Here is a 14,112-nt window from a genome sequence, read left to right as displayed (position 1 = left end):
TATATTTAGTGCTGTACAACAAATAGTGTCACACCAGCAACTGATATAGCACATGAGCAGGAGTTGGTAAATAGGGTAGAATGCTTCAACTTTTTGGATGTACATACTGATAAAAACTTGAACTGAAAGAAGTATATTACTGAGCTTCTCAAACAATTAAGTTCAGCTACTTTTGCTATTTTTGTAATTGTTAATCTTGAAAACAAATGAATTAACCTCCTGACATATTTTGCGTATTTCCACTCCATGTGGTCTTATAGCATAATTTTCCAGGGTAACTCACCAATTAGAAAGAGTATTGATTGCAAAAAAGCAAGCAGTAAGACTAATATATGTTCACCCACGGACATCATGTAGGTACCTCCTACAAGCATCAGGTATTTTTAACTGTCATCACAATACACATATTTGCTAATGAAATTCAACATAAATAATCCATCACAATGTGACAACAACAGTGATGCCCATACCCACAATACAAAAGGGGGAAAATGACCATTATTACCCATTATTAAAGCTGTCAGTGGCTGAGGAGGGAGTTCAATGTGCAACAACAAAAATTTTTTATCATTTACCCAATACCATGAAATCTCTGACAGGCAGCAAAGCACGTTTAAAATCTAACTTCAAATCATTTTCATTTCTCCTGGACAACTCCCCCTATTCAGCTAACAAATTTCTACACACACACACACACACACACACACACACACACACACACACACACACACACACACACTTACTTTAAGTGTAGTTGCGTGAGCAGGACCAAAAACATAATTTCGTTCATCAATGTTAAAATTAATCATGTATAAATATCCTGCAAAATGCCTCATTCCACATCATTTCAAAAAAAGAATTGTTCAAATGCTCTATAGTTCCTTTTTTCATGCAACAGATTCAAACAGGGAGCAGGGTTTGAATGGGGAGTTTGCTGAAAAGAAAAATCCAAACTTGCAAAATATGAGCTAGTCTAATATCAATGGATTGCATGGCAACTAAAACCGACTTCCCCAAACCATCTGCACACCTATCAAAATTCTGAAAAAAGGAGAAAGGTGAAGCAAGCCCTGAAACAGGGATTAGACTACAATATTCCAAAACAATGACTGAACACAGCACAGTGAGTAATCCAATTCATTACTTAATGATTAGCTAAGTCAGCATAAAGACTTAACACTGAAGTCAGTGAGTCAGTAGTCTGAGAAGAAATAGTCAAATGAGGAAGAGGAGGAGGAGGGTGGCATGGTGGGGGTAACTGCAGCACAAGAAATGGAAAGTGCTGCAATAGCTTGCAGTCCTATGCTCACCACTTACATACTCACGAAAAAGTCATGGGCCCTCTAGGGAGGCTCAGGAGGAGGCAGCAATCACAGTCTATTCCTCAATCCTACAATCCTCCAGTCACTGCTATCCTCAATCTACCCCCATACCCTCCTCTCTGCAGCCTCCCAATTCCTCTGTCCTATCCCCCTGCCCCTCTCCTCCTCCCAGTCCAGTGCTTCACAACATCATTGTGGGCCACATGCAGCTCCTTGTGTACGGGACACAGTGATCTCACTGGTGCTGCATTCCAATTCCACACTTCTACCTGTACCTCCCAGTCATCAGCCACCCTCCTCTCCAAATCATCCTAACCATTTCAAGCTGCATTCTCCCCAATACAACCCAGTCGAGCTGCCATGCCAGTACAGTTTGACAGTGTAACCATGGAACGTTTTCAGTCTAGTTTATGTGTCTACCAACCACTCAACACCTGAACTACCCAGTAAGTTGTATCCTTTACTCCTTCTATTACTTAAAGATGTCAAATAGTAACAAAAAGTCCACTCATCACAACAGAACTTTGCTTATCATCTGGTGACTTAGTTACATATATAAAAAAATCAACTGCCTGAAAATATTCTAAACACTGCACGATATACCACACAGTGCTCCTCAAAGCAGGTGCACATTTCATTTCTATTTATACACATGTAGTGTCACAAAATGTTAAGAAACAAGAGCAATGAACATTTACAATTAATCTGGCCTAAATGATTTTGTATAGTTTAAATTTTGAAGCGGTATACTTTTACAGTACAATACACTGCCTGACAAAAAAAAAAAAAAAAAAGTGAAGCAACCAGAACACATTGTCGGTAGCCAATGTAATTTCACACATGCACACAAAATCAGCTGGTATATAAATTTCTAGAGTTGCAACTCCCTGTGAGAGTTACAAGGACCATCACACTGCATCAGTGTTGTTCATGTTCACTGTTGTTAGCAAGCCTGGTACAGTATAAAAGGGGCACAAACAGTGTCAGACATTGAAGGATCACTACGAAGGACAGACACTGAGATACCACACACACTTGTGGGACAGCATTATCAGCACGTGATAGGAATTTGAAAGGGGCTTCACCGTTGGCCTGCATTTGGAACTGAACATCATCAAGACCTGTGGGCCATTTAGATGTGACAGTGGCCCAACGTTGGACTGTATGGGAACATGATGGCAGACAAATATGTCGTCAATGTTTTTGGTCAACTACATCTGACCATCACAATGTAGGACAACCTTACTGTGCACCAAGAACATTGTAACCCCTTCACAGCTGTGTCTGCCATCCGAGGGCATGTAATGGACTCACTGGAAGAGTCCGAGTCATCCCACACTATTGGGCTGAAACTAGCAGTAGCTGAACTAGGGAATTACTGTGTCACATGTATGGTGCCAATAACACCACAACACAAACACCTACATTTGGAGTGGTGCCATGACAGAGACGCATGGACTGCTGATGAGTGTCATCATATCGTGTTCAGCGATGAATTGGAATCTCCACTGGCCCGAATTATTATCACAGGTGAGTATGGTGGTGAACTGGAGAGAGGTCCCAGTCTTCCAATGGTTTGGTGAGACACAGCAGTGCTGCACCAGGTGTCACAGTGTGGGGAACCATCAGGTATGACTTCAGGAAATGGCCGATAGTAACAGGGAATTCTGATGGCACAATAGTACATCAGGGGTATCCTGTGTCCTCACACGTTACCTCTCAAGTGGCAATATTGTGATGTTATTTTTCAACAGGACAATGGTCAAACACACACGGAACGTGTCTCTACAGACTGTCTGGTTGATGTTGAGGTACTACCACGGTCAGCGCGATCCCAAGGCCTGTTCCCGATAGAGCGGATGTGACCAGCTCAGAAATCAACTCTGTCTCAGTATCAGCATCTAGGATATCATGAACCAAATATAACAGTTGTGGGCCATGTTGCCTCAGGGTAATACACAAATGCTTTATTGCACCCTTCCCAATCGTATCTATGTATGCATCCAGCCAAGAGGATGTGTGATTCATACTGATACCGTATTTACTCGAATATAAGCCGCACTCGAATCTAAGCCGCACCTGAAAAATGAGACTCGAAATCAAGGAAAAAATTTTTTCCCGAATCTAAGCCGCACCTGAAATTTGAGACTCGAAATTCAAGGGGACAGAAAAGTTTTAGGTTGCACCTCCAAATCGAAACAAAGTTCGCCTAGTTGTAATATGAGACACAATTTAGGTCGAATGAATGACGGTACAGCTGCAGTAGTTTGGTTCGAGTCTTAAGCTTAGCAGTTACGGTTTACCAGGTAGCCATTGCTATGCGTCACGCGCTCCGTCCGTATTTATACGGATATCCTTCCTTTTTCACGTGCTTCGTCTGGTTTGTACTGATTGCTTATTTTTCTTTGATCTGATAAGTGCCGTTCTCTTTGTTATAGGTGTTTACGTCACTCTAAGCTGAAAATGCATTACTGTACTGTGTCATGCATTGTTTGTCGCATTCTGATAGTGCGTGTTTACGGCCTGTCGCCGCTCGCGGCGTGGCTTGTTTTTGTGCGTGCTACCGCCGCTTACAAATAAAAAAATAGAGAGGAGTCGTCTCATTAGCGAAACATTTTTTGCTACTTACACTACTTCTTTCTTTGATAATGATCAACAAGAACCAAATAATAGACTGCGTATGATAGATGATGTTCTGAACGAAATTTTAGCGAAAATTTTTCTCCATTTGAAAATCTTTGCAGGCGCCTCTTTAGTTCATTACATTCTGCACAGAAATTAGAGTCATCTTAGATTTAAAAATCTAGTCAGTTGCCGTGCTTCATTTCTGACTATCACTATCAGGCATAAGAATAATATGAATATAAACATGACATGATATGTATATTCTTCCACGTTTGCTGTTGTCTCACTCTAGTTTCACAATTCATAAAAGCTCCTGTTAGCAACCATCTCTTCTCACAGGTAGGAAAAAATTCAGAACGTAGAGTTGGCCATATTGACAAACATCCCAAACAGTCTTGCCAGTCGGATTTTCGTAGTACATTGAAATGCTGCTACATTCGAAGATCAACAATACAGAATTTGTATTTACTTCGTTGGATAATGTACCAAAACGCAGTGGTCGAAACTCTGGGCGGAGGAAAAAGGCTCGTCTTCCACTTTTTTTTTTTTAATTTATTTACTGACGCAGAGATTTTGATGCCAGTATTTATCTTTGTGCCTACAAAGCATGCCTGTGTGGTGCTACATATATTCGACGGCAGAAGTTAGTTGTGGCGGCACCCACCAACATTTTTCAGAACTCCCGCTTGCTTTGCACTCGATTCTAAGCCGCAGGCGGTTTTTTGGATTACAAAAACCGGAAAAAAAGTGCGGCTTAGATTCGAGTAAATACGGTAAGTGGGCTCATAATGCCAAGTTCTTTGTAAATTTGACTCGATATTGTAATCGTTGAAATAACATATATACCTTCTCAATATATATTAAGTTTCGCTTTGTTTCCTCCTCCCCTTCTGGGTGCATCACTTAATTTGTTACACAGTGTATATAATCTGAAGCTCTAGCCTGCAAACTACATTCATATCTGGCTTGCTCACATAAAAAGACTATATCTCATAAAGGAACAATGTATACGGATATCATATACCTTGAAGTGTTTATTTCTTGCTCAGAAACAACCTGCATACTGCAAGCTGTGTTAACCAACTGTGTGAGTTTTTCCTTGTCAAGTGGTAATGTCATCCCTTTTTCTCTCTCTTCAATTATGTTTTTCCTGCTGGATTCCTTAACTGTCATTCTAGCAGTTGATCTGCAATGTGAAATAGTAGCCTGATTAGCTAGCATACCAATAACATACAATTTTAATGCATGAGTCAACAAAAATTGGTTCAAGTGGTTCTAAGGACTATTGGACTTAACATCTGAGGTCATCAGTCCTCTAGACTTAGAACTACTTAAACCTAACTAACCTAAGGACATCACACACACACATGCCCAAGGCAGGATTCGAACCTGTGACCATAGCAGCAGCGTAGCTCTGAACTGAAGCGCCTAGAACCGCTTGGCCACAACGGCCGGTGCATTAGTCAACAGCTTCATTTTATTTTTATTAAAAAATATGTTTAAACTATGCACATTACAGTGAGTCATTGGATAACTGACAAAGACTACAAATCCAGCGACCCAGGGTTCAATCCTCAGTCAGTCTTACGATCTTTTCTATCACTTATTTCTTCTTTCATCTCTCACAACCATTTGTTAACATAAAAAAGGTCAAAATGCACAGTGGTTTGGAACTGATGTTAAACTGCATGTCCCCCATAACTGGCCATGTTCAGCTGAAAGGTCAGAGGAAGTGACGGCATATGATTTCTAATATCACTTATGTCCTTTACTGGACAGTGGTGTTCAAATCTACCACTGAATTGAAGACAGGACTCAAATTTATGCTAAAAATATATTTTACTAGTGACTCACCCTGGCTTCACATGTGTAACACTAAGTATCTATGGCTGGCAGAGTTGTTTGGCATAGCAGTAATAAATTACATACACAAATCTTCCTTGTGAATGAGTGTATTCATGAACAATGTATCAAAATCCTTACAGTAGTTACTGAGATTAGCCTTCACATACACACAGCAAAACAGCAGACTTTAATTTATAATATGTACAGCTACATCAAATCAGTTTTGTGAAGTACTACATCAGTCAAGATCAAATAATGATATGTCATCTGTAAAGAAATTTAATTGCATCATTGCCTGTGATGATAAACATTATTCTGATTGTAAAGGCCTTCAGGAATGATGTAAGTTTCAATTATACTTGTGGATTAAGAAAGCAAACAATATCAATGCCAGATGGCTAGAAGAACAACTCTTCCACATTGTTGATGAAGAAACTACCCTAAGACTAAGATGAGCAGGCTCCCATTTATATATAGCTATTCGCTGCTCAAAAATTAAATAATGAAAATTGTAATGGGGGTCTGACCCCTATTGTCTGAAATACTTGTCCGACGTCTTAAACCACCACACTGCCTCACTTGATAATCAGTGCTAGCTTCTGAAAGTCATGAATGTATGCCTTTTATGTTTTCTGCAACTGTCTACGGCATTTGATTGTGTGACTATCAATATTCTCCCCAGGTATATTGAAGTTTTGTGGGACTGGCGGTGCAACCAACCAATGGCTAATGTCACATCTAACCAAAAGAATGCAGAAAATTGTACTTAGTAATTCAACCAATGTAGTCCAGAATTATTATTCTGACTGGGGAGAAATAACATATGGGGTTCCCCAAAGGCTCAATCTTAGGTCCACCATTATTCCTCATATATGTAAACAACCTTCCGTTTAATATATGGCAAGCAGAATTAGCTGTTTCTGCACATGTCACAATAGTACTGTAATCAATCCAAGCATACATACAGAAATAGAAGAAATTGTAAACAACATTCTTAAAAGTATCCCTGACTGGTTTTCTGTGAATGGTCCCACTCTAAGTTTTAAAAAGGAAACATATTCAGTTCTTCACATCTAGGGCTATTACTCCAATAAGTGTAACACATGGTGAGGAAATAATAAATAGGCTAAGGGCATTTGCCAATAAGTGTAACACATGGTGAGGAAATAATAAATAGGCTACAAACTTCAAAATTCTTAGGTGTCCATACTGATGAGAATTTAAACTGGAAGAAGCATATTTTGGAACTTTTAAAACAACTTACTTTTGCCGCTTTTGCACTTACAATCATCGCAAATCTTTGGGAGAAAATAATCAATAAGCTGACATATTTTGCATATTTTCATTCAATAATGTCATGTGGGATAATGTTATGGGGTAATTCATCTTTAAGAAAGAACGTCTTCATTGCTCAAAAATATGCTGTAAGAATAGTACGAGGGGGTACCAGAAAAAAAACTGCATTATTTTCTAACAGTTATATATTTTCAAATTGTTTACAAAACAGCCTTAATCCCTTCAAAATACTCTCCATTACAACTATTACATTTGTCCCACTGGTTTATAAATGGCTGACAGCTCCTCCCTTGTTTTATCTTGGCTTCTTCAATGTTGTCACATCAGTGTTCTTTCATAGCCCTTTTCATGCATGGAAATAAGAAAAAGTCGCACGCAGCCAGGTCAGGCGAGTAAGACATGTGGGACAGTGGCACCACGCCATTTTTAGCCAAAAACTGTCTAACAGCGATAGCTGTATGTGCAGGTCCTAGGAACAAACTTGGCAGCAACCCTTTTCATTCCTAAATCTTCTGTTAAAATCCACTGAACCACACTTCAAGATAATCCACTAATCTCTGACAGTTGATCAATTGTCTATCAACAGTCTGTGGCCACAAGCTCTCAAATTTTTTCAATATTTTCATCGATTTGGGCACTTGATGGACATCTGGAATGAGATTTGTTATCAATCGACTTGTCACCATTTTTAAATCGAGCAAACCTATTATAATCTTAAGTTTTTCCCATAGAGTCATATTGGTAAGCTGGTTTCAACATGAAAACAGTTTCAGCAACATTTTAACTGAGTAGAAAACAAAATTTCACAGCTGCATGTTGTTCATTTAAAAACAGCAAAACAAGAACAAAACAGCGCTAGCAAAAACTATCACTGCACATGAACAGAACAAACCAGGTCAACATTGCAGGTGGCACTGAACTGGCAATGACTTGCACTATACACGCATAGCAGCAGAAATGCAAACTACACAAGCTCCATCCACGGCTGGGCATTCTGACTACTGCTTCACAGTATATTTATTCCCCCATAAAGTTTGTTGTAAATAATCCACTGCAGTTGAAAAGGAACAATTATGTACATAATTACAATACCAGAATGAAAATAACCTTCATTACTCCACATTAAGATTGTCTTTAGTGCAAAAAGGGATGTACAATGCTGCAACTAAAATTTTTGAAAACTTGTCCAGTCATATAAATTGTCTGAAAAGCTGCAAACTAAAATCTGAAAACAAACTGAAGAAGTTTCTCCCTGACAACTACTCCTATTTCATAGAAGAATTTCTATTATTGTATTGTGTAAAAGTTGGTGGGTTGAATAACTGACTCACATCTGTATATTGAAAAACAAACAAAAATAAAATAAAATAAAAAACTTATAAATGTTCAGCCCATAGCCATATTTATAAATTAATTTGCAAGATGAATGTAAAATGACTCATTCCACATTATTACGATGCATTGTGCAAATGATCCATGGAACATGAAACTACCTACCTACCTGCCTCTACAATGAATCACGAACATCTACATCCCATCTCTTCTGATGATTCTATTTTACAAAAACTGCATATCATCACTCCAAACACATTTATGTCTAAGATAAATACAGAAACACATTGATCAAGCATGAAACATTGAGACATACCATATCTTACTATGTCCTTAGTGAAATGTTGGGCACCGTCTTATTCATTACAGGACCAGCTAACATTGTTTATCCTACTGTATAAATAGAAATTAGAGGAATTTCTATACTATAATATCCTAACTGCAATTCTTAGCTGTGTGTGTGTGTGTGTGTGTGCACGCTGCTGCTGCTGCATTATTTTGGCAAGCCCACAGTAACATTACACTCACACATTGTAATTGTCACTCATCGCAGGCCATACACCAAGATATACTCTTGCAGATTATAAGCAGAGCAAACATATTAACTTCAGTATATCAAACATTTTTAGTGGCGGTATAACATTTACTTGCTTATCATCTACACAGTTACCTATTTCTATACAGATACTTTTTACTTTGTCTTCAACAGTGGGCAGTGTGATTTGCTCTTAGTCCTTTTTTTCTACTTTTCACCTTTGCCAACCATGTGAAAAGGGAAGTTGTTGACTACTGATGTCCATTTCATGTAACACGATTGCTTTGGTTGGAGGTGTTTTATTTGTCCTATGTGTTGTTGACATATCGGAGCACTATCAGAAGGTAACACAAAGCAGGTCTGATATTCCATAAGCTCATATTTTGTTCACTAGTCAAAAGTGAATAACTGTACTGAAGGGCACAAGTTTTTTCACAGTATCTATATAAAATGAAACACACATCCTGTCAGGACCTATGGCCTTCCACTATATAGTGACTTTAGTTGAATATGAATTTTGCAGTAATTTGTGTTCATATCTGGCTTTTAAAAGTTCATTACAACCCAACATTTGATAAAGTAAATTAAAAAACAAATTACACTAAGAAATGCAAAGCAGTAGTAAAGAAATTCATACTAAGAAAATAGAAAATACAGTATTACTCCGCAAACTGGAAATTGCAGAAATGTTTACATAATAATAGACAATTTAAAATACTATCATAATATGAAGGAAAGGTAGTAATGCTTACAATAATGATACACTAAACTACTTTTGGTTAAGAAAAAGAACAACACAACAGATTGTGCAGAATGATTTTGTAATACTTATGTTTCTTTAGGTAACTGAAATTATTTGTTGGGTAGAAAACACATTAACTGAAGCACATTATGCAGTGAAACTTTGATGTGGTTAGCATACCACATTGATTAACAGTATAACCTGCTAAATAAAATCTAAGAAGACGGATACACCATAGCAAAAGTAAATTTTCATCACAAAGACACAAGAATAAAAAAAAATATTGCATTTGCACACAAACCTATGCTAAAACTGCAGAGGAATCTCCAATATATGTTGACAGTAGTGTGCAATGTAGAAACCTAATTGCAGTCTTACGTTAGTGACAGGGGAATGGAAAAAACCACACAACACCTTTAATAGCCATATTGTATTATCGAAACAAATTACACACACTTTGTATTATTACTAATACTTTTTATTCTGCGATATGTTTATCATGTTACACCACGATCTTAAGATGGTCTGTTGAGCTACATTACTGAATTGAGGGTAATTTTTTTTTTAAAGATGTTGCATGCTCTTTGCACATCATCACTACAAATGTACACTAAACAGTTACAATTCTTTATATAGTCATACTGCTTTTTTTTACTCACATAATGAAGAAAACATTGTTCAGGCCAACATATGCACACAAATACATTTCAGTACCCAACTTCATAAAGATTAACAATGTGTGAGAATCCATGAGGACAAATAGTGCCCAATATTGGTTCAAATGGCTTTGAGCACTATGGGACTTAACATCAATGGTCATCAGTCCCCTAGAACATAGAACTACTTAAACCTAACTAACCTAAGGATATCACACAACACCCAGTCATCACGAGGCAGAGAAAATCCCTGACCCCGCCGGGAATCGAACCCGGGAAGTGCCCAATATTGATATGCTTCTTTTAACAATGGTGTAATATTTATTCTAAAGTAAGGTACGGCAGTAGTAGTAGCTACATATCTTACACACTATGGCACTAACTTGATCAGAGAACTTACTCTTTTCTTGGTGGTTTCAGTTCAGGAAGGTACACTGGAGTTTTCAGAGTACTCAGAGTCAGAGTACAGTCCACTGGAGGAGAGACTTCACCACAATGTGGGCATGATAAAACTCCTCCTTTTGTAACCTGGCACTCTCTGTGATAGAAGTGCTTACCACTGCACATAACAAAGTTCCCCTGCAATAAAAGTATTAAAGAATAAATTTTACTCTTCAAATAAATACCTTTATGAATTACATCTGTAACAGCAGTTGACAAAATGAACTGCTCCGAATTTATGCAGAAGACAGCTTTACTCTCTCATACCCTGCAAAAATTCAGAAATAATACATTGGTGAAAAAGTTCATATTGTTTTTGTTCTGTGTGTTGGTATTCCAGTTGCTATGGGTTTATTATCGATAGTCAGTTTTTATTTGTAATTCACTGTTGCTATTTGAGTTTACATATTGTTGTTTTGTCATTTGGAGCTGTGGATGCTACAAAATGGAGTGCCAAGTGGAGAAATCTGAACATTTCTGACATATTATTCTGAGTTCAATAGAGGGGTGACAGTAGTGGAAGCAGCCAGAAACATTTGTGTGGGGGAATAATCTTACTGGACAGAGCACAGCAAGAAACTGGTTTTCTCAGTTTACGGATGATTGTTTTACATGTTAGTGACTCTCCAATTTCAGGAAGACCTTCGGGGGGTTTGATGAAGATCGTTTAAATGCATTAATCCACAATGATCCACATAAGTGTATGTGACAACTGGCAAATGTCATCAACAGTGATCATTCCACCATTGTATGACATTTGCATCCAATGAGAAAGGTTCAAAAATTGAATGTATGGGTACTGCATGCTCTAAGCTAAAAATTACAAATGTCAGCAGGTGTCAATATGTGCACCTCTGCTTGCTCATCATCTATTGGTTCATGAACAATACCGATCATTCCTATCCTGTATCATTATTGGTGACAAGAAATGCATCTTTGTGCTAACACAAGGAACAGGAAGGAACGACTGAGGCCAAACAAAGCAGCAACTCCCCGTACAAAGATCTCCACGCATCCACAGAAGATAATGTTATGCATCTGGTGGAAAAGCGATTTTGTGGTGTACTACGGATTGCTTCCCCACGGTGTTACCATCACTGCTGACATTTACTGTAAACAACTGAGATATCGTGCAGAGAAAGCCCAAGAACAATAACAAGGAAGACTGTGAAGTGATGCTACTCCAGATAATGCCCGCTGGCATTCTGGTTGACTGACAAAAACTACTATACGGGAGTTCACTGGAAAGTCTTCCTGCACCTACCTTATTCACCTAATCTTGTGCCCTCACATTTTTACCTTTTTTCCCTTCTATATCAGACAACCTTCGAGGAACTTTCTCTATGGTTGAAAATGTGCTCTGAACATAGCTCAACAAGTTCTTCGCCTTAAACCTGCACAATTTCTACAGTCGCGGAACAGAAAAGTTAAACCAGCATTGGCAGACTGTTGTAAATAGTGAAGGAGAATATATCATTGGTGACTGAAGTCTCTGCTGCGTGTATCTGTTGTGTTTATTAAATTTGTGGAAAAATACTATGAACTTGCGCACCAACCCGATATGTTCGCTAGAAGGAATAAGAACAAATATGCATGACACAAAATTAACTCTACATTTACACAGAATATTTGGTAGTCAAGTATTGTGACTTATTTATATGTATTGACAAAATGGAGTTAGATGTCTAATTGAGTGAAAGCTGCATGTACAATGAATTTAGTATTAAATCTTCATCATCCATGTAACTGCACTCAATTTTGTTCTGAACTGTCTGCTTCTGCTAGACAATAACATAACCAGTTTCTTTTGAACTTGGTATGACTGACTAAAGCTTTTCTTCTCACAAAGTAAAACATGTAAATGCAGAAATTATCAAGCTCACATTAGTGTCAGTATGTGTGAAAATAAAACTTTCTGAGGAAATCCCTAAGGAGTTTGATACTACACCACTGTCAGAAAGAGTGATTGGCTGTCTCCAGTTCTCTTGTGCGTTTTGGAGCTTATTTGTGCAAGTGAAAAAGAACTGGACAAGAAAGAGCTGTTCAATAAAATGCATTGGAGGATCCAGAAGCAGTATCGAGATCAACTGCCACAGATATGGGTAAAATTTCTGTGATCCATTCTATGAACACTAGGGCAGCTACAGAGCACAGAGCAGATAAATATATTTGATGTACCTTCACTCATGATGAGGACAATTTCAGACATTATGCATCCATACAGTTCACAGGCCCACTTACAGAGGCCACCTCGGTCGGCCCCCTGGCATGACCTGTTGAGCTGCCAAAGAAACAATATTATTGAAGTGATCGCGAACGAGTGCTCAGCCGATTCTGTAGTCTGTATTTCATTGTATCTTACGTGTTGCTCTTTAAAGTACTATGTTCCATAAATTGTATTTGTTCTTGCTATAGCAGTCTTAGAGCAACGGAGGGGGGAACAATATGTATAACAAACTCCATGGTAAGACAGAAAGAGTTGACTGCATGGCCGCCCAAGTCATACATTGTAGCGCCTACTGCATGGGCATCCCACTTCACGTCCAACCCAACATGGGATGCCAGCATCACAGGTACAAAGTAGACTAGCATCCAAGTGGTGTACCCCAGGCAACGTAACTAAGTTACGGCTAAATAGTCTACAGATATAGGCTGCTGGACCTCTGGTGGTTGCAAATTACCTTAGGATATCCCAGCTGTTAGAGGATACATAGCAATGAAGCAAAACAGTTCTACCAAGAACTACCTGACAAAGGACTTAGGGAATACCCTCCGGCTCTTACAGCCAAACATAGAGGGAACAAGCAGAGCAAAAAGTGAGTATCTCACTCAAATATTGATTGAAAACAAGGTGGACGTTGTTCTACTACAGGAAACCCACTGCTCAGACGAAACCCAACTTCATTCCAGGTGTAAGCTCCCTGGCTACACGTTAGCTGCTGCGACATACCATGCAAGTTACGGATCTGCAACATATATCAAGAATGATGTTGAAGAGGTAACAGATGTCCAAACAGAAACGGAAAATAACATCCACACCATCAGGCTGAAAGTTGCCAACACAGAGATTGTGAACACATATAAGCCCCCAGCACAACCATGGGTAAATGAAGCTGCTCAAAATATTCCACACCGAGGATTAGTAATTGGAGACTTCAACAGCCATAACACACAATGGGGCTACAGAACCACGAATGAAGATGGTGAGAAAGTATCAGAATGGGCTGAAATGGAACGCCTTTTCTTACTATTTGATGGGAAGGACAAAGGGACATTCCGCTCAGCTAGATGGGCTCAGGGCTACACTCCCGATCTCTG

General features: G+C 38.6%; 1 protein-coding gene across 4 annotated transcripts in view; it reads right to left on the bottom strand.

The window, feature by feature from the left end:
- Window positions 1–14,112, bottom strand: part of LOC124722488 (serine-rich adhesin for platelets-like) — a 365,160-nt gene that overhangs the window by 156,106 nt on the left and 194,942 nt on the right. For all 4 annotated transcript variants that reach the window (XR_007006449.1, XR_007006450.1, XM_047247643.1 and 1 more), the window contains exons 6-7: window positions 10,754–10,932; window positions 4,972–5,133 (exon numbers count right to left, since the gene is read on the bottom strand). Coding sequence is in view for 2 of the 4 variants with exons in the window: in XM_047247643.1 (XP_047103599.1) it covers window positions 4,972–5,133; window positions 10,754–10,932 (341 nt within the window). In the remaining 2 variants the exon portion in view is untranslated. The remainder of the gene's footprint in view (window positions 1–4,971; window positions 5,134–10,753; window positions 10,933–14,112) is intronic.

Source organism: Schistocerca piceifrons, chromosome X, assembly GCF_021461385.2.
Source record: "Schistocerca piceifrons isolate TAMUIC-IGC-003096 chromosome X, iqSchPice1.1, whole genome shotgun sequence".
NCBI lineage: Eukaryota > Metazoa > Arthropoda > Insecta > Orthoptera > Acrididae > Schistocerca > Schistocerca piceifrons.
This window is presented reverse-complemented; position numbering and strand designations above follow the sequence as displayed.